The 22,634-nt window shown below is 35.4% G+C and overlaps 2 protein-coding genes across 2 annotated transcripts; both read right to left on the minus strand.

Moving 5' to 3' along the window:
• Positions 1 to 830: 830 nt before the first annotated feature.
• Positions 831 to 3,446, minus strand: LOC147850062 (putative small nuclear ribonucleoprotein G). The gene is made up of 4 exons (XM_087337294.1): positions 3,324 to 3,446; positions 3,003 to 3,025; positions 2,773 to 2,894; positions 831 to 1,237 (listed from the first exon to the last, which is right to left on the minus strand). The coding sequence occupies exons 1-4, from the start codon at positions 3,356 to 3,358 to the stop codon at positions 1,172 to 1,174; spliced, it is 246 nt and encodes an 81-aa protein (XP_087193420.1). The 5' UTR covers positions 3,359 to 3,446; the 3' UTR covers positions 831 to 1,171.
• Positions 3,447 to 4,756: 1,310 nt separating this feature from the next.
• Positions 4,757 to 14,350, minus strand: LOC147850063 (sphere organelles protein-like protein). The gene is made up of 14 exons (XM_087337143.1): positions 14,086 to 14,350; positions 12,435 to 12,499; positions 11,960 to 12,226; positions 11,791 to 11,853; positions 9,600 to 9,896; positions 8,981 to 9,050; positions 8,830 to 8,904; positions 8,601 to 8,748; positions 7,979 to 8,013; positions 7,698 to 7,889; positions 7,396 to 7,467; positions 7,149 to 7,277; positions 5,983 to 6,244; positions 4,757 to 5,412 (listed from the first exon to the last, which is right to left on the minus strand). Exons 1-14 carry the CDS (start codon positions 14,344 to 14,346, stop codon positions 5,210 to 5,212), a joined length of 2,139 nt encoding a protein of 712 aa, XP_087193269.1. The 5' UTR covers positions 14,347 to 14,350; the 3' UTR covers positions 4,757 to 5,209.
• Positions 14,351 to 22,634: the final 8,284 nt, after the last annotated feature.

A 22,634-nucleotide genomic window follows, 5' to 3' on the forward strand; every position in this document is an offset into this window, starting at 1 on the left:
TGTTAAAAAAATAAGCTTAAACTGGACAAAAGTCTAACGAACATTAAATCACGCCATACAAATCTTGTTGCATAGGAAGTTGAGATTCGAGAAAGAATAGGTTACTAAACAGTCTAAAGACATACAAGAAGTTTTTGACATTTGATCTTTGTTTCTTTCAAAGCATTATCTTCAACTGTTCTCAGACTACCCATTAATAGTCAGACTGTTCCATATTCTAACATCTCATCAGCATTCGGACAAGATGGGTTATGAACTGAAACCCCTACCAAATTTGGGATAAAGACGAAAAGAAGTTTCATTTTTATTCAGCTCCACTACCCAGATATCTTCTACCAAAATGGGGCATTTAACAAATTCATTAAGATTTCTAGGTGGCATCTTCAATTGGTTTGAGAGGTCAATGTTCTAAGATCTCATTAGCATTTGTTAGCCCCTAAGAAAATTTAGGGTAACGGAAGTAGTTCCATTTTTATTCAAATCCAAGACACAGAAATCCCCAAAAAAATCAGGCCTTTAACCCAGTCACTATTTTGAGTTCTGGGTGGTGTTGGCTATGTTACAGATTTTCACGTGCAGACTCTTTAAACATATTCTGACATTGCTATAATCAAATTACCAACCAAACACATGTGCATGGATTTAAATTGCAAGACTTTAAATAACCAATGACACGAGGCTGGAGAAATTATCATAAACATATACTTTTGAGTATGGTTGAAGGATACATTCTAATAAACCATCTATTGATAAGACCTTTAGTTCCAAGTAACTTACTTTTTGTTCATCTTCAAGTAAATTAATTTCAAACAAATATATCAGGAGGTACATACATAACTTCTTAGTTTTCAGGTTTATAAACTCAAACACGATCTCTTTGAGTCAGTCCTTGCTAATTTTTAACAGCTGGACATAAATATTACAGCCTTTTAAAATAGCAAAAGATGAACACAAACACCTGACCACCCAATGTATATTATGCATAGGCTGTTAGTTAAAAGTATCTACTTTGCAATATTTGTATTTGATTAAACCAGAAAAGTTTCAGATTCTGCACTAGGATCAGTAGAAGAATCAGGTTCGTGAGTGCTCTACATTTGCACTAACTCGCACCATTTGATTACTTAGCACTGCCACTGAAAATGTAGTTTTTCCGAAATGAAGGCAACATTTATTGTATTGGTCTACTGACGGGCTCTAAAGCTTCGATCATTACAACACTGTTCCCCCGAATCACCTATAAAATTAAATCAACCAGACAAGAAACTTTAACAACAAACTTCTTAAAGCAGAACCAGAATGCACCCAGCATAAAGAAGCTAGAGAGAGAAATCAAACATAGATGTGCAACACAATCAAATGACTGAATGTTAATACACAATCTTAACTACAAAACAAATAAACACATCTCCAAATTGCTCAAATAACATTTAAAGACAACAAATGTTGAAGCCCAGCCACCAAAGCAGAGGTAACAGGTGTCCGTGGACCAATTTTAAAACTAAATATAAAATATATAATAGTTTGGACGTCATGACATTGTGTATCCTAGTCACGAGTTTGGCGCTTAATTAAAACAGATGCATCAGAGCAAGAGTTCCTTTAGGGAGAAACTCTGAATTTCATATGCCTCCACCAAAATAAAAGTCTAGTTTCTACAGTTTTTCCTCGGCCCGCAACCCACAATTTTTTCTTTGCATCTATTTGATTCTATTCTATACCTTAAAGATGTGTTGTATTTCTTCATTTTGTAAATCATCATAATTTTTTATGCATTGCTATCTTGGGTTTGTTGTGAACATTAAATATTAACGTGCTTTGTATATATCTTGGTTATATTATTAATTTCAAAACAAATATCTTCTGTTTCTTATTTTTGGGAACAAGAAAATACACTTTCTTCTATTTCTACATTTCTTTTACCCAGCATATGGTGATAAATGCAATGAAAAACTTACAATTAAATAAATTTACAGTCTCAAAGTAAAGTCAAAGTAAATCTTGATGTGTTCTAGTAATATAAATTTACGATAATGCTCTGGTTCACATAAGGCAATGTACAACCACTTGGTATGAATTTTCTTAAGGAGAGATTTAGACTACAACCAAACTAAAATAGAAAAGAAAGAACTATTTCACATACTTCCAAAAGTCTTGTAAAAGTGCAACAAGAAGGATCCTCAACTAGCTCAACCAAACTACAAAAGATCATACTAACGGGGTGGACTCAGAGGCTAAAAATGTTTACAATGGTAAAACTATGCTATATAGAGAAATAAATCATCTACTGAACAATGCTTTGGATCGATACACAAAGTGATGAAAGAAGATGAAACAAATCAACGCACACAGAAACCACTAAAAAGGAATGACAAGCATTATAATTCTACATATTCCTTCAGCCATATTACCCCAATGCCAACACACACCTCCTATCTCAGTGCAAGAAAGAGAAAATCTTAAAGAAGTCTGTCTGTCTCTGACTTTACCCTGGCGATAAGCCTTATTTTATTATCCTACAATGACTTTCAAGATTACATTGCAGAATGTATCAATGCCATTTAGAAATCATGTTAGTAGTTCGGAGAATAGTTAATGACTTATGAACTGCTTTACCAATATTCTATAACATTAGGAAATTTTTCCGTACAGCTAGGCAAGGTACTTTCTGTATTCCAGAGTATTAGAGGAGAAAATTTCGAATTTGTTCTTCCCCGTAATGAATTTCTTTAGTTATATTTTCTACTTTAAAAGTTGAGAGATGAGACTTACCACCATGCCTATTTCATTTCTCTCATTTCCATTAATTTCTGTCGTGCCATCAAGGACAAGATTCATGAATTGATCATATCCACGCAGAGTCCCAACAACGACCCGGTTTGCATTCAGCTTAACTGCTCCAGAATCATGTGAAAAAAAATGAGAAGCAAGAAAGAACAGAATAAACACCAAAAAATGACTCGCAGTAACATTGTAAAAGAAGAAGAAGAAGAAGAACTCACTGTTGAGTTTCTTGTCCATGTACCTAAAGATTATGGCGGCAGCATACAAAAGAGCAAAAACGTCAGGCAAAAATCCGAAAAGGTTAAAGCACAGCTCAAAACCGAAAAAAAAAATCTGAGAGAGAGAGAGAGAAGAAAGAGAAGAGAGACTGACTTATTGAGAGCCATAAACAAAACCCTAAACTTAAATCTTAAAGAGAGAGAGAGAAGCGACTGACTTGTTGAGGTCTATAGAGAAAACCCTAAACCTAAACCTTAAACAGTGAAGGTGAACCCTAAACCCTACACTCTTAACCCTAAGTGAGAGACCAAGAGACTTACTTCTTGAGATCTGGAGGCTGCCCCGATTTGCTCATGGCGACGACGAGTGGTAGCACACAATATTACTCTCTGTGTCTGTCTGTGTGTCTGTGTCTTGAATGTATTGTTGAAGATTTAGGATTAGGGTTACTAAACTATCCTTCAATTTCCCTCCTCTTCTCCCCTGTCACTCTGAGTTTTTCTGTATTTCCGGAAATGCCCCCCCAAAACCAGACTATGTACATACTATACCCTCCTTCCAAAACCCTAAAATACACACACAAGTGGCAAGACAGAACAAAACACAACATTCTTCACTCCATTTATTTTGCTCGCATTATTCACTCGATGATATGTCGGACCGAACTCTCGCTCATGTAAAACGCACCAAACAAGACATGGTGTGTGCCTACCGGGCGTGGCACGCTTCTGACTGGGTCGCTCGCCACCCTATATATATACTCTTGGAGGAGACATATTCGATGCGCCTACTCTAATGATTGCATGAGAAAACAAGGGAGTCGTTACCCCTACTCAATCAACATCAGCAAATATCATATTGGGGTAGCGGTAGCAATGGAGGCAATTATATTGTTTTCCCTGCACGATTGCTCAACTATACACATCGCAATGCTTTATCGTTTGATGATACACGGCAACAAAGCGTAAATCAAGAAGTGGAAATTCATGTAGAAGAAAGACGTGAAGCGTTGTGTTGCAAAGGCTTCCAGTTCTAGGGTGGTGTAAGGGACTATCAAGTTTGTTTATAGTGGTCACATCCCTTACTTTTTTGTTTCTTGTTTGCTTTGTCTTGTGTGTCTCATTTCATTTTGATTATAGGTTGGGCTTTAGACTTGAGAATACTCTTTAAAGTTCGATCGTAGACAAGTTGCTCTAGTATAGCATGTGTACCAAGTTGTGTTTTTCATTGTTCTCTCATCCTAGATTTGCTCTCATGTATACACTCATGTGCCCCAATCTAGTAACATGGAATTTGGGTCATGCCCTTGTCATAAGGATCATAGCATCATGTTATTACTATAGTATGTGCAAGTTTCAATTATGCCCATTTGTACAAACTTTCACACCCATCGACAATATACCCAAGACCATTATCATAATACAAGTTCATAAAGGATTTCGATCCATGTGTGATGACTCAGCTTGTTCTTTAGATGCACAAAAACCATGCTCATTATTGACATTACCTATTCAAATTCCCTGGCAAGTTTGGAGTAATCATTTATCATTTACTTTGTTAAATGAAAAAAGGTCTTAAATAGAACAGCAGTAGTTTAAGTAGAAGAACCATCCCCTTTTATAAACGATTCACCTTAATGATTTTTGCAAATCTTATTATGCCAAGCAAATTAGTGGGATACAACGATGCCTTTTCCTGATCCAGAATATTAGAAATATTTGTGTACTTGCATGCAAACACACGTATGTAAATCAAATAAAAGAACATCAATCATATTCCATTCATACAAAGAAAGTAGGAAATTTTTCCAGATCAACATTTCAACATTCCACAGTACCAAGTAACATTTATCCAGATTACACTTCGTTTCAGCCTTGTCTTCATTTTGGCACATCCTTATTTCTTCTATGCAAAGTTTTCCAGTTCCTTAATAATTGCCAGAAACTCAATGCTCAAATGACTTCCCACAGCTACTATGCTACACTTCGATATGGATAATTACTCTTTAATCACCCAGTTTTTTAAAACAAAAGGGAGGGTCGGGGTGCATACATGTGCATGAGAGAGAGCAGGATCACATAAAGTCAAAGGGACTGACTACTTGATAGTTGCAATATCAAGTGTATTCTCTCAAATGAGTGATTTCTTATTGAGATCATGTGTAACTAGCCATGCTATACATATAGAGAGAAAGAGTTTCTTAATCTTAAGTTTCAGATGACATTTGTGATCTGAGTAAGGCTATGGTTGAACCTAGACCACCTGCCCTCCTAACCCATGCCCTATTCTGCCTACGAGACTCAGCACTCATAGGCTTTCCAACTTCACTTCCATTTCTTGACTTCTCCGATTGTACCATAGCAAGCTCTTCCTTTCTCTTCCTAAGTGCTTCAGAAATCTCTTGGCAAACTGTGAACATCAGGAGAATTAACATATATAGAATACATAAATACATACATCAACATTTATACACAAATTTTTACATGTAGACTACATGTAATACACATACACACACATATATATACATGCTACGTTTTATAGTATACATTATACATATATGCACAAGTAAGATGGAGCACTATTTTGTTGTACAGATCTCTGAACGATAGCACATCAAACATTTTGTATACAACAGTGGATCTAAATCCCTGTAACTAATGTCCATATCACTAACCATTGCAGGAAGTGTTGGTGACAAAAGGAAAAAAATGTATAAATTAAAAGTTCTACCCTACCGCCTTAACATAGATTTTCGTTAGCATTACTATAAACAGCACACATTCTGGGCACAACTATTTGAGCCACCTTATAAATCTTTCACTACATATACATATATGCACACACATAATACATGTATATATCGTGCATATCATACCTACATTATACATATGCATGTATACAAATATATATATATATATAATCACATAAAGAAAATAGCCATCCTAAATAAAGAAATTAGACTTCAATGGAAAACTTTACCTGGAGTAACATCCTCTGCCGGTGTGTGTGTCTTTGATGTTGGAGTGGCAAAACTCTGTTCCTCCAAATGATTCATAGGGGTTGAGCATGTTTGTATGTCCAAACATTGTTCAATCTCCACGTGAACATGGCTACTAAAATCTTTTATGTGATTCACAGGATTAGACGACTTGGGAGGTGCTTCTAATTCAGAAGAGTTATTCTGACCAGCACATGAAGCACCTTCTACTAACCGAATCTCAATCAAATCAACTAATAAAACCTAGAATCAAAAGAAAATTTCAGCTGCAGTTTTATAGGTAAAATGGTAATAATATAGCATCCTAAAGGAAAATGGTTCCAACATGCATGATAGTTTTATGATCGCCCAAACTTTTCCAGCTTTATGGTTAAAAACAACATGAGATTCTGCAAAAGTAGCCTTATTAGAAACAGAATGGCATACATCCGAATTCCCTATCAAAGCTATTATATCATCTGGAACAATTTTATGGATAATTCAATCTGAGCTATTTAGAAGAGTTAACAAAGTTCATTGCGATTGCTGAGACTATTTCGTTAAGGTCTTTTTCTATTTACTTTCTTGCTTACTTACATTTATTTTGGTTTGTTGGTTTGTTGTTCTCAACGACAAGACAACATTTGAAGACGTAATCTCTAGTTTGGTCTTGTAGGCCATATTGGCATCTTGAAAGACGTTCATATATCTTTCTTCTTCTCTCCTATTTTCTAAAGCTTATTTAACCTCTAAAATTTTAGCAATTAAGACACCCCAGTATTTGTATATTATCTCAATTTCCACAATTTGAGAATCTTCCTAATCTACTCATAAAACTTGAAATAAATCTCCACTTCCACACCATGCTTGTTATTGTGTGTATACACACGCCTAATGGCATGCAATGGTTTCTCAATAAAATCATCAATGAAGAGCCCTACTGAAGAAATGAACTACAATCCTAAAATAGTTTCCTTTCTTAAAAGGCGAAAACAAGTCGAAACATATTACAATGAGAATGTGTGCATATTTATCGATTGAATATTTGTTCATTTCTTTATTTTTTATTTTGGAGAAGATTATGAAATTGTCGTCATTTACAACATGAATTTTGCAATCATATAACTCACTCGATTGAAGACCTGGAAGAAAAGATAGTAATGCTAACCTCCCAAGTTTCTTCATTGTGTTCTGTTTGGTCAGGTTGATCGTCATTTACTTGCCTCACAGAGTACTTCGGGACATTCGTCACTTTTAGGATTCCAGTGACAGCTTCAACTTCAACCACCTCAGCAATCTGTAATTATTGTAACATAATGTCATACTTGACTGTTAAAATTCTGTACGACCAATGAACTTTGCCTATGTGTTCAACTAGTTTAAATATAAACACATTTTTCTCAATGTTGACTTACACGATATTCAGAAATTTCGGGGGTCATGGAAGATGTCAACTCCAGCATACGATATGCAATAATATCACCACTCTGTAAGAAAAGAAGGTGAGCATTATATTTTTTCCATAAATACCAATACAGTAATAAACAACAGTGTTTAAAGCATACTCATGGAGTATTGATTATAGAGGACATATTTGATACTAATGTATGCGAAAGAAATGATTATTGTATTGTGTCAAGGGCTGGATATACCCAGGAGAAAGAAAAAAAGGAAAATATGTAAGATATTACAACTGGTCATTTTGTCTGGAACTGACCTGTGGAGTTCTTTCAAGAGAAGGAAGTGTTTCATATTGAATTTCTTGAACTTCATAAGATTCCATTGCTTGAGAACCAAGAAATTCCATTCCAATGCCCTCCTTTTGATTCCTATTTCCTCTTCTCGTTTTTTCTTGCCCCCAGTTTTGGCCTTTTCTCTTGCTTATGCCATCATTCCAACTGAATGTAGGCTATTCACAATTGTTGACTTTGATCAGTACAACAATATCACTTAGTGTTCTGAAAAATTAGAACGAAGTCAAAGGTCTAAGTCACACACCATAATGGGCCGATTTTCAACATTGTCATCATCACCTAAAAAGATAAAGAATGTTTCAGTTGATAAAAAGTAATCTCCCAACATACAAAAGAAAAACCCTCTCAGATTTTAACCCAAAAGAAAAACTCGACGAATGTCATCTTGTCATGAATGCCATAAGGCTTTCAATGCATTTTTGCAACTTGACAAGGCTGGAGATGTTTTACCTGTCAGGAAAAAATTACATTAACTGAAGCTATGTGTATACTTCACATGCCTCTTAAGTTTTCTTTTTTCCCTAATGTCCTTTGGTCAACCATATGTATTATTTGAGCAAGTATTGGGGTAAGTAAGATGCAACCATATGTATTATTTAAGAAATTATCCGTTTTTCTCTCCTGAAGGGCGTCTGCGAAATAATAAAAACTCAAGGTCATTTGCGGAAATAAAGCAAAACTTATGTACTTGGGGAGTTTTCTCTGATAAGAATCAAGAATCCAAGTCAGGATAATGTCCAAATCTACAATAAAAGCATTCTCCCTCTCGCCACAATGCTTTTGGTAATAGATCCCTGATCCCAAACCTAATCTGGAGTTAATGCTGCATCAACATAAGTAAGCAACATTGAAAATGAACACCTTACCTTCATCCATGGGTTCAAACCGTATGTGTCCTGGTCTTACAACAATCGGAAGTCTTTCTTCTTCAGCCTCACCATCATCCTCAGTTTTACTCCTTAGCACAGGCAAAACTTGGTTGCTTGTATCATTTGTAACATCAGGTTTCTCCATCTGAGGAACAGCTGAAATAACATTATTATATGCATGACAGAAACACTTCCCAGAGGAAAAAAATAGTAATGATTACATTACCCTATCTAACATTTGTTTGTTCTCTCGTTTCCAAAAACGTTTCGCCTTCTTCCTTCGGGAACTACGACTGGGTTTCTGGTAAACCATATACACAATGATTATGAGAAATTCAAGTATTACAACAGTTTCAATAAAGATTCAGAAAACATACTTTTACACTTTCCGTTTCTATTGGCAGATCTAGCCTCTTCTGTTCATCCTTCGACGTTTCACTAGTTGAACTGAAAAAGGCTTTTAATAAACTGAATGAACTTTATAAAAGCCGTGCACTTTACATACTTGTATATCACAAAAGAACACAGTAACTAGGTTAAGTATCTGTGTATGTTTAAAGAAACACTCATAGGAGTAGATTATGATCAAATACAAAACTCTGGTGCTCAAACATTGCTCATTGTCGCATTGTATTCTGTCCAAAAGGCAGGCACTATACACATAAACTTTGTGTAGCTTATTATGAATGAAAACAGAATAGGTTTTTTACTGAAATAGTTCTGAAGACGCATGAAGAAAATGTTATTGGTATAGAAATGATCCCTCAGAGCTTGTTCAAAACTTGTTTCTCACCTTCAGTATATACACATACATACATACATACACACACACATATATATATATCAAATTTGTTGAGTACATACTCCAAAGGTAAAAAAATTATATGCAAAGATGTACAATTTTTTGCATCTGCTTCATTTAGTTAATTTCAATATCACAATGGTTCAGGACATAGAACGAGAATAACTTATTATGAATTGCAAATCTTGTGATACCTTGAAGAGGACGAATCATGTTTCTCATCCTTCTTTGTAGCAGCACACTCCTTGTCAATACTCTCTGTTGCATCATTATTCACTTTTACCTTGGCCTCACTGGACAACTTATTTTTCTCCTTCATTTGTACCTTTGGAACATTAATTTCGTTAAGGCTCTTTTCCACAGTACTCTTCAGAACCTCATTTTTGTCATTATGTTGAGTGATCTTTTTCTTTCTCTTCGATTTTCCAACTTCATTTGCAGCATTCTCTTTTGTAGCTTCAAGCTTCAAGCTTCTCCCTTGCTCATCATCTCTAAAATGTGACATTATTATGGCTTCAGATATAAAAAGTCTTAATAAAACTATCAATAATAAACTAAAGTGCATAAAGGTACGAATGCTATTTGAGATAATTGTCTCTTAGGGGAATGTAGATGATGCACATGAATGAGAATTCCTGCAATGGCTGTACAAAGTTCCTATAAGTGTCAAGTATGACCAAATATCTTGATTCTCTTCTCATTTTACTTCCGAATACTGCAGAGAAAGGTCTAACCCAACCAAGCTGATTAAATAAAGCACCAGATTTAATTGCAACACCACACTCTTCATAAGCAAACACATCCTGTTTGGGACTCTGGTATGTCTAGCAATAATTCTACAATATCATCATGTTGAACTTTCGAGGACTATTAAGGTTACATTTTTCCAGCTATGATTTAATATTGAGATGATAGAATCAGAATTATGCAATGTTGTAGAGCACAAATCCTCATTGTTTTCCATTAAAAATCTTACAAATCCGAACCAGTGCAGAAATTATCTACCACAATACCAACAGTTTTTTAGGAGAACTATGAGGAGCATATCCTGCAGTTCTCCTCCTCAAAAAAAAAACTCCGAAAATGATGCATTTCTCCACTGTTTTCTGGGACATTCAAGTACACCTTATACTGACTCAAACATCAATATTCAATCTATCAACAAGCACTTCAAGATGGTTTAGGGAAGAGAAACAACTACAGATTAATGAAGATGCCAAAGATTCAATTAAGAGGATTGAACAAGGGATTTAAGATCCTCTAGATGCATGATTCAAATAACTATTTCTATAGATAACCACAACTTGGTTATTTGGGGAATGTAATGCAAAAAAATGGCCATACATGCAATACTGCAACAAAGCTCTCGACAAAGTCAAGTTACCTTGATTAGTAGGAGAATATAACACAAAAGCAAATTATTGCACTAGCAATACTGCAAAAAAATACATCACCAAGTCACACTAGATGGCAGAAGTGTAAGGCTCAAGTTTCTCTCCTTGCTCTTAGCTACACCTATCCACTTTCCCTCGCTCTTGCTCAATCATTGATAGTTTCTCTATTCCTATACTTGAAATAATCAGCTAGAAAGTTTTTAGAGCTGAAAAATGAACCTAAATACCTAAGCGCCAAATATCAAGTTACAAAATCTTTTAGTTTTCATGCACAAAATCAACACGAAAATTTGTACCAAGACTTAGCTCTTAAGTATGGCATGATTGGACTTCCTCAAAAGTCTTCAATTCTGCTTATCTAATTCATCCCAAGCCATGAGATAAACCCTCATGCTTTAAACTACAGAAATGGCGTCTAATCATCCACATAAATCATCAAATTTTCTAAAGTAAACTTAGACCCTGGATAACAAAAGAACATGCATCAGCCCCACAACATCTCTTGGTAGAAAGATGGCCCACTACAAGACATAGTTTTTACACACATCGAAAGATGGATACATCATGCCCTCTTATACGGATATGCATCTATTGCATGTGTTCCATAGTGTGATAGGGTAGCTGCAAACCTCTTAACATTAGTTAAGAGACTGAGGTAGGCAGATATGCACACACACCTCTGGAAGAAAGAATCTGCCACTGCACAATTCTTTACAAAATAAGATGAAGGTGCCATTGCCTCTTTAGCCAAGGCTTTGGACTATGCAAGGTCATGGAATATGTGGGGACCATAGAACTATTCTTGCTAGAACTCTCAAGACACAAGGAGAAGTTGCACTTGAAATTTACGAAGGCTACAATAAGTTACAAATGATCAGTAAGAAAGAAGCTCATCAAGAGCAAAAGCAATATTTAGGGCTGTGAAATATAATAAATATCTAAATTATATATGTACTCAAGGATATATGTACATGTTTCTTGGAGAACTAACCTCTCAATTCTGGTATGTTTCCTTCTCTTTTCTTTTGATTTCTTCAAACTTGTATCCAAGTCCCTGGTAATACAGAGAAGCTATGAATAAGGTAACATGTGATAAAGCAATGTGTTATATCTAAATAAGGATGCGTGTTCTATAATAAAACTACAATCAAAGAGAAAACCTTTCACTATCAATATGTTTCCGCTTCTTATGCTTTGTCTTAGAAGAAGTCATGTCCAGAACTTCAGTGATAGCATCATGTGGTATCTCTTGTGGATCTTCTTCCTCTTTTTCGCTTTCATACCCTCCAGATTCCCTCTCAAATTCATCAAGGGCATAAGATTTGATGCCAAGAGGCCCACTTGAATCAAATCTGTCAAGACTAGAGCTATCACCCAGCTTAGACCTTCCATGGACAAAGTCACTTGCAATGACTTTCTTATTAATGCTGCAAAAGAAAATGTTTGATAACATCATGACCACGTACTAGATCTTATTACTCAAACATATAGCACACATTGATGCATTGAAGCAAAAATATGTTTGATATCAAAATATATTTCACTATTAAGATATTGGGCAGTTAACCCCTGATAGATTTTGTTCTATTACAACATTGATGCAACATCAAGAAGAGTAAAGATATAGTTTTATACCATATAATATCCTTGTCTTTGATAAGGTGAATCGGTTGTGAAGGCGGCAATGTGAAATTCTCCATCTAAACAACATTTTCAAAAATAAAGATGATTCATTAGGCCTCAGGAAATTGATAAGAAAACCATCCAAACAAAAGTCAAATTTTAACTTTAAACAGCCCAAAATGTCCATAGCTACGACGAAATATTATTCAGGTGAAGATCATCTTACATATTTTTCAATAAACTAAAAAGCATTACACAGCCTTCTGAGGCTATGCACAAAGTGGATAAAACACCTAATATCATAAAATGATTGTTTGGCTACATATCATAAACAAAAGAAGATGTTTTGATTATGCATAAAACAGTCATAATTTTTCTAGTTGTTGGTCACTATAATGATGTAATTGATGTCCGCAAGGTGGAAATGACAATGATGGTGGAAAAAATGGTTCAATCTCTATGTCAACACCAATTGTGAAGCAATCGGACATTAGGATGAATTGAAGTATGGTATATGCAAAGACTCAAATAATAAATCCTTCTCCTAATTGATAGAAATATATGGGTCCTATTGTCTAATACCTGTGAAGAATGGCCTTATATTGGATTCATGTGCATACAACCCTATCATGCCACAACATAAGAGAATTTGTTTTGACATCATCAATGCACCGATTTGTACCATAGTTTCTGGCACATTTTGCTGATCTGTGGCACTTTGTATGCTTTCCAGCAAAAATATAATTTCTTCTTATAAATATACATATATGGAGCACATACCATGTACATCGTATATACACATACATATAGATATATATAAATATATTGTGTGTATTTGTATATATACACATACAAATGTATGTGTATGTGTTTATAAATAATGCACTCACAAGTATGTACATATGTTTGTGGATGTGTTTGTAAGTTTTATACATACACCTAAAAACAAGTGAACATTCCCACCTCCCATCTTTTGTATGTATATGTATGCGTATACATACATATAAACATACATACATGCATATATATTTATCTACCCACATGCTTACATGTGTAAGTATGATACATGTGCATACACATACACATAAGCATACATACATATGTATGCATGTAGGTAGGTAAACATATATGCATTTATACACATTGTACGTTTTATATGCCTAAGCAAAGAGAATAGATATGAATAAAGAGCATTTCTCCCTCTCAATGTATAATAGATATGAATGTACGTATGTATTTATATATGTATGCATACTTGCTGTGTACGTTTTACAGATAGACCTAAGAAAGGAGAAGAGAGTGCCACCCCCCATATGTGTGTGTATATACATATGTAAATATTGTGTGTATATGTATGTATGTATGTATGTATACAAATGTATTTATGTATGTACGTATATACAAATGTATGTATGTATGTATGTATATACAAATGTATGTATGTATGTGTGTGTATACAAATGTATGCATGTATGCATGTATATACAAGTGTATGTACGTAGGTATGTATATGTATAAATGTATGCATTATACAAACGTAGATACGTAGGTATGTGTGTATGTGTGTATATTAGGCACGTGCGTATGTACGTAGGTATGTACGAACGTGTGTGTTTGTGTGTGTGTGTGTGTGTGTGTGTGTGTGTGTGGAGAAGGTATTTACCCGGAGAGAGATGCCATAGGGGCAGGAGGTGAGGAGGTGGAAGGAGGCGGCGATGTCAGCAGAGAGGTCAGCGATGGATCGGAGGTGGGGGCGGAGAAGGAACCAGGAATTGGAGAGGCCTTCTTGCACCTGGACAGGGCTCAGGATCGCTGGGCTGTCGAACCGAAGCTTGATTCTCACATTCCCGTCCATCATGGGTCCACCTGCAGCAGCTGCAGAAGAAGCAGAAGCATACCTGGGAGGTAGTGGGGCGAGCTCCATAGCTTCTCTCCACCAAAAAATGAAGAAGGAACAAAGGGGTATACAGGGAAGCTTTTACATACATACATTATACATACATGGTATGAACCATACGTGCATTCGCGAATGTTTTCAAACATTCGAGTATGGGGTAAACACCCTTGAAGAATGGTAAATACCAATACTTTTTGGATTAACTATTTATTATGAGATAAATAAACCTAAAAATGGGAAAGGAAAAAAAAACACACATGAATGTTTGAATAACATTCGCATTCTTTTTCCAACGTATGAAAAAAAAACGAATGTTATGCTAGACGAACACGAAATTTACGTACTATGAATTACATTCATACAAACATATACATACATATGTACATATGTATTGTGGGTTGACAATATGTATGCATGTCAGGAAGGAAGTTAAAATAGTATGAATCATACGTGCATTCGCATTCGGGAATGTTTCAAACACTCGAGTATGGTAAATACCATACTTTTTGTATTCATTGTTTATTATAAGGTAAAATGTGTAAAAAAAAACACATAATAATGTTTCAATAACATGTGCATTCTTTTTCATTCGTATGAAAAAAGAATGTTTGCCAATTCATTCGAGTACATTACGTACTATGGAAGGAACTAAAGGCAATCCAAGGAGGCTTTTATTACATACATACATGTGTGTGTGTGTGTGTGTGTGCACATACATATTGTGGGTTAACAACTAAGGAAGACTCAAGGATCATGATACATGTCCACAGGGTCCGAAGATGAAGTTTTGAGGTTCCTACATCACCAAAATGTAGATGCTTACAAATGGGGCTTGCACATGTAGTGTATGGATGGATGTAGTTGCTTGCATGTAGGTATGGAGATGAATTCTGTAAGCTTTCCGACCATTTGTTAGACTTTGATGGGAGAATTATGTAATTAGTGCTCACTAGAGAGAACGACTCATTAGGTTGACCTGGTTTGAACCTTCCAAGCCCAAGGACACGTATGACGATTTTAGGCTATTATTGGATGCAATGCGCTTTTAAGGTTGATGCATTTAGAGACTTGTCGAGTGGGAGAGTAACTCTTGTACATCATTATATGGGCCTAATATCATGAATAGTGAAGCTACCATTTCCCATGTTTGTGGATTGACTATATGTGTGTTTCTTGTGGAATCTTTTAGTGTTGTGTTTTTTTTTTGTGATCTTGGCATGGTTCATTTTAAAGTCATGGTGTAGGAACTTCAAGTTTCGAGAGATTAAGTCACGTTGTATGTTACCCTAACCCCATCCGTCTTCACAAATACTCCAAAATTATTGACTTGAGAATCTTAGGGTTATTTTTACTCATTATTGCTTTAATGTTACGGAAAAAGGGAGATTGTTCCTCTTTCAAAGACCCAAATTATTATTATTCTCATCTCGTATGCATATGAAACCTCTCCCCAACAACCACAAACTAATCTAGACTGTCATTAGAAGTCAAATCAAGAACAAATGTTTAATACATGATGACTTTTCCAATGTAATTGTCGGTACGAACAATGATATTGCAGATAGTGGGAAGTATTGTGCTTGATTGGTGGCTAATGCAATAGCCTGTGAGATTTGCAACTATTTGCTAGGTTTGAAAAAACATGTAAAAATGCATCTTGATAATAATGGACATGTCAAGACCTAGACAACAAGTGTGTGTGTGTTCTACCACACATGGACATTGCATTACATATACATTGACATCCCATTATACCACTTACTACAAAAAGGGAAAAAGGTGTGAATTGATGGAAGGGCATAGTGGAGCTATATTGAAGTTAAAGAGAGCATTGGTCAACGCTATGGCACTAAGAATTGCCAAATTATGACTTTGGAATGCCATTCCATTATAGTTAACACAATTCCAATCGGGATTGAGTGGGTTGTTAACAAAAGGGATAAAGAAGGGTGCAACATCAATTTTGTTTCAAAAACAATGTTTCAAATGAATGACAATGAGCGTATCCACAAATCAAAAGATAGTTGTGGGAAATACTTTTAACATTCAAGACCAACTTACACTAAAGGAGCCAATTGTAATTGTCACGATGGATTGTCCTCGAATAATCAATATGATAACAAACTACATGATGTTGGATGTGAAAGTGCGCCAATTTGTAGCATACATACAAATTATTGGCATGAATATTCAACATATATTGGGTTGCAACAATAATGTTGTGGATATGCTATTACAAGTGAGGTGTGAAGATGAAGACAACTTACAATTGAACAATTCAGAGGTAGGAAAATAATCCTTCCCCACCAATTTCATCATAGAATTTGATGATCAATTTGACTTCAAATAGGACGAGTAAGAGGATAAGCTTCTTGAGATAGGAAGACTAGTAAACATGGTAAAACAAGAAGATTGTGAATCAATATCAACGAAGGTGAAGGGGAGCATACAATTCCTTCTTCTAACACTACAACACAAGGTGGCATTAACGATATGACCCTTTTTACTAAAAACGCAATGCAAAGTAAAAAAAGTTCTAAGTGGTTAAGGTTGAAGGATATCCTTAAGGAGGTAGTGAGTTTAAACATCCAAAATGATATGCATCTGTGAGTATATGCTCATGACACTATCCTCCTCTATTATTGATGTTCCGTGAGTTGTGAGGCACAAACTATGGTTGGGCTTGTGGAAAGAGTATGGGTGTTAGCAATATTTTCAATAATTCAATAGGTGGAAATCCATAATAGAGCTCAAAGTACAAGGTTCTAAAATTGATACATGGAACACTTGATGAAAATACATATTGGAAGTGAGAGAAATAGAACACCGTCCATTTGGCTAGAGTTCCAAAATGGACCAAGTCATTGATAATCTAACTTATCACATGGCTTAATGGTTTTCACATTGTATTGTAATGATCAAGCATAATCCCTAACTTGGAACTTAGGTTCTTTTGATGCCAAATTGCAGCTAGCTTGTGTAAGACTTGGTTAGCAAGCATCGCGTATGACCTAGGAAGATTGAAGAAGGTGACTGGGAGCTCGTATATGGCATATTATTGTTTGAAATTTCACTTCTTCATGGTTCAACCTATTTAAAGTTGATCAAACATACAGTAACGTTGCCTATTGACTAAGCAATCAAACGGGACATTGCCTTCGGTTCCCATCGTAGGAAAGCGTGTCAAGATATTCAAAGGCATTAGGCAATATCTTGGACCACAAACTAATGAGTTGAATGAGTTGAACTAATGAGTTGAATGAATATTAATACGAAGACATGCTCGTTGTAGAAGAGGACGAGGAACTTTTATAAGACACACATTGGGTGATGCGAGGGTTGAATGGGGGTGAGTGTCATATTTCCTTTACCACATGGTGTGAATCACCTTAGAAACAAGTTTGATTCAAATTGCAAGTGAATATATATTGAATGGAGAAGATTGATCATGCACATGTGCACAACATAAATGTAACATTGTGAAATATTCCCACTTAGCGTAGAAATTAGATAACAAGGAAAATCATGCACACATTTGCTTTAATAGTGCCACGTGGCATACAATTATCAAGCTAAATGAAGAAAATCAAAAGTAAAAAGAAAGCTAAGTTATGCAATCTTGAGATAAAGGAAATGAGGTTATAGACAAGGAGATCTTAGGGATTTTTGAGTACCATCATTTTTCCTATTCAAGTTTTATCATTGATCCCATTATCACAATATTGTAATCAATCTCTACCATTGATCCAAGGATTTACATGTTGTAACCAATGTCTTTTATTGTAATATACATCAATAATTTTGTGCATAACAATCGTCTATTATCTACTATACTATCTTGTTTCTTGACTCTTCCTCAACTCCTATCATCCACTAGCTCGTATCACTTTGAATACATCTCTTGGTCAACAACTTCAACAATTCCAACATCAAATAGGGTGATTTGTCATAAATCACGATGACAATTGTTTAACCTACTCCCACTTGACAATTTGATCATGCATAAAATAATAGAGAAAACTAGTAAACTCCATTGTTTGTTCCACAAAAAAATAAAGACTTAGTAGACAAGCCCAAAATATAGAAATCCAAATTCCACGAGAGTATGGCAAAACCAAAGGATTGTATCAAATTTTTTGGTTCTACTGCCAAACACTCATGCATGATGATTGGATGTTGAAATAGACTTTGAAAGAAATGTTCTAATAGGTGTTATGATGTGACAAATGATTCAATTGAAGAACAATTGGGAGTAGTTTATAAGAACCACAAAGGAAATGAAGGAGCAATCAAGGCACTAGAGGAACGCAACACTTGGTTGAATTTCATTGGATTGACTCCAAACAAAGTTCCCATTGAGAGGCAACAATCTTATGCAAACTGAAAATGAGGAACTAAAACCAAAAGTTTATGGAAATATGGCCACACAAGTCAAAAAACAAATATTGAAGTGGATTGTGGGATAATTAGATCTTTAGTAGAACCATATCAACGAAGTTGTTGGTTACTACTAAAGATCAAACTCTACTTAGAGAGTCAATGATAATAACTTCTTACTTTGCCTTTTAGATAATGATCAATAATGTAGCATATACTTCTCAAATTTAAGAGAGTGGGAAATTTAAAATAAACTTTTTTTGAAGGTTCATCCTCTCTAAACAAGTTGTCGCATGTGTAATGCCAAAATGTTAGACTAGTAGGTTAACACAATATCTTATAAGTGGATAATGTCAATATGGTATAAGTAAAAAGAAATGGCTAAGTGTCAATGTTTTGAAAGGTGTTGTAACATTGAAGATATCAATTGGAATATCTCTTATTGTAAACTATGCATGCATTTAAGAGCCATGAAATACATAATCAAAACATTATATACTAGATCCTTATTGATGTGCATTGTCATTGCGTATCATTGTGGTATACATATAATTGACTTTATGACGACAAAACCCTCCCCCTCCCCCTTACATAAAGAGTTATCATCCTTGAAAAGAAAATCAAGATGACTATTAAATATTTCGCACTCATCCAAGATAAAATTGATCCATAACATAGATTTCCAGTCCGAAACATAAATATGTTTATTTGGCGTGCACGTTGGAGTCGAGCTTTCAGACTTATTTTTGTAGGTTTTTGAATTGAAGGCTTGATGACATGTATAATATGGTTGTTATACATTGATCCATACGCATGACCCATCCATGCCATTGTGAATGACTTTAATAAAGCACATCACACACACAAATGTAGGGTCAATTGGAACGTGATATCGATAATAAGGGAGTAATTACGATAAGAATAAACGTGGCACACGAGCCTTGATGATTGTTGTACAAACTTAAAACTAACACGCACAATAGTTACCGCATTAAACTGTTACATTGCATTTTTTCCTTACATGAGTAATGATCTCTCTCCTCACGTTACATTGCATGTACATTGCACTTTGCGAGAGTTCAAGGATATAATTGCCAACTTGCTTTAGAGCAATAACGTGCATGCTAGTACATTAGTTTAGGAATTATCATATATTTACTTTCAGACAAACTATTCCAAAGAAATGGTCAGCATGTTGATATATCGATGTAAGGTTTGTTGTTTGTTTAGAGCAATATGTTGATGGGTATACCCACGAGAAAGTAGAAAAGCTACAGTGATGGGCCAAATAATGTGATGGAGGCTTTAACGTTAATTTAGCACATATGCAGCTTCACCATATGTTGCATGAACTACTTTATTATTGAATCGTTTGCATGTTTTTCCCACTTCTAATCCAATAGGAACAAGTAAAGAGCTTCACCATATGTTGCATGAACTACTTTATTATTGTATCCTTTGCATATTTTTCCCACTTTTAATCCAATTGGCACAATCATGTAGCTAGGTCACCTATGTAAGTGGGGATTTATTTTGACTTGCATCAACTTTATAACATCCTTTTTCCCCACCTTTAATTCATATAAAGACACGCCTACATGGTGGGAGGTGTTCACCTATAAGTAGGGGTTGATTTGGACATATTCCACTTTCAAGAGTGTTACAATATCGTGACATCCCTCTCTATTTATATCTCATATAAAGGTCGTGGTCATGTTTTCCTTATGTGTGTTAGGCTAGCACTTGTATATGAAGGTTTTTCGTGTTTTTTCATTAAAATGCAAATGCAAATTGTGACTATTGTCACCTTATTGTCAAGTGTTGCAATAATCATGGGAGTCGTGCGACAATGATTACTAGAATCTTGTATGTTGTGACTTATGCATCAGTACAAGTAATAGGCCAACAATGTTGGTAGTAGCAAATCCATCAATTCTTTGTACATCTATGTGGTAGGGAGTTATACTTGAAATCATCTACACAAATGGTACATAAATTGGGAGCTTTGGTGTCATAATCTTCTAACCCTACGATTGGTAGCAAGAGAGACATCGAATGCACTAATACACGTCACAATGTTTGCTAGAATCTCGTATCCTTTGACGTATGCTTCAATATGAGTAATAGGCCAATGATGTTGATTGTAGCAAATCCATCAATTCATTGTACAACTATGTGGTAGGAGTTATACTTGAAATCGATTGCACAAACATAAGCACAAATGGCACATAAAGTGGGAGCTTTGGTGTCGTTATCTTCTAACATGTGATTGGTAGTGAAAGAGATATTGAATGCACTAATACACGTGAATCATAAGCAACGTAGAGTCAAAACTGAAGATTTGAAATGCTAGAGAAGTGCTTAAAACTTAATAAAAAAACGTTATTCCTAACATCATCATCAAGGCTACCAAAGTGGAACCCATGTCAATGTGACAAACACTCTAGGTTTGGCTACGCAGGGGGGGGGGGGGGGGGGGGGATAAATTTATTCCAGATGCTGCAAATATATACATATTGGCTGTTGTAGGCGGACATAAATCTCGATAGTTGCATTGTTGATCGATAAACAAAAATCCCAAATGGATGGGGGTTCTATAGGGCCGAGATTAGCACACCATAGAAGAGATTCACATAATATGTGAAGATACATGCATGCATGCATCCATCCTACAAGACATACATAACATACATACATACATACATACATACATACATATATACATTACATACATTACATACATAGTTCATACTTTGAAGGGTCAATGGGATGGTATAGTTGGAGATTCCGATGCTAAAATTGTTCAACGGCATGAGTTTCTTATCGTCTGGACAACTACTCCATTCATGACATCCAATTACGGCACTTCTTATTGGCATTTTCAGCCTCCGAAATGGTTGTTTTCCCCATCCCGATCGGCGATCACATAGAGTTTAAAAATCTTGTAAAAATGTTTACACTAATGACAAGATATCTTAAAAAAAAAACAAAAAAAACAAAAAAAACATTACATAAATAGCATACATAGCATACATAGCATACATTACATACATAACATACATAACATACATGTACATACATACATACATACATACATACATACATACATACCTACATACATACCTACATACCTACATACATGTACATAGATACATAGATACATGTACATACATACATATATACATGCACATACATACCTATGTACATGTACATACATATATACATGCACATACATACCTATATACATGTACATACATATATACATGCACATACATATATACATGCATATATACATGCACATACATACCTATATACATGTACATACATATATACATGCACATACATATATACATGTATATATACATGCACATACATACATACATACATACATACATGCACATACATACATACATACATGTACATACATACATACATGTACATACATGAACATACATACATGACCATACATACATACATACATACATACATACATGAACATACATACATACATACATACATGAACATACATACATACATACATGAACATACATACATACATACATGAACATACATACATACATACATACATACATACATACATGAACATACATACATACATGATGTTAGGCTTGCAGGCATGGGGGGGGGGGGGGGGGAGCACGTGAGGCTGCCACAATTACTACAGAGACACACGTGAGGCTGACCGAGGCTGCAGAGAGAAAGAACAAGACACAGACAGACAGAGAGACAGAGATCCAGATGGATTTAGAGAGTATGTGGGTGGGTTGGGGGGGGGGAGCATCGCCATGGCCATGAATCCATCTGGGTGTGGGTGTGGGTGTGTGTGTGAAACGCCAAATCCATCTGGATCTCCTTTTCTGAGGCAGAGTCTCTCTCTCTCTCCATCGCCATCGCCATCGCCATCGCCATAGCCATCA

This window comes from Azolla caroliniana, unplaced genomic scaffold (genome assembly GCF_043228905.1).
Source record: "Azolla caroliniana isolate FFs.n. ecotype wild unplaced genomic scaffold, voAzoCaro1.0.p SCAF_22, whole genome shotgun sequence".
In the NCBI taxonomy this organism is placed as follows: domain Eukaryota; kingdom Viridiplantae; phylum Streptophyta; class Polypodiopsida; order Salviniales; family Salviniaceae; genus Azolla; species Azolla caroliniana.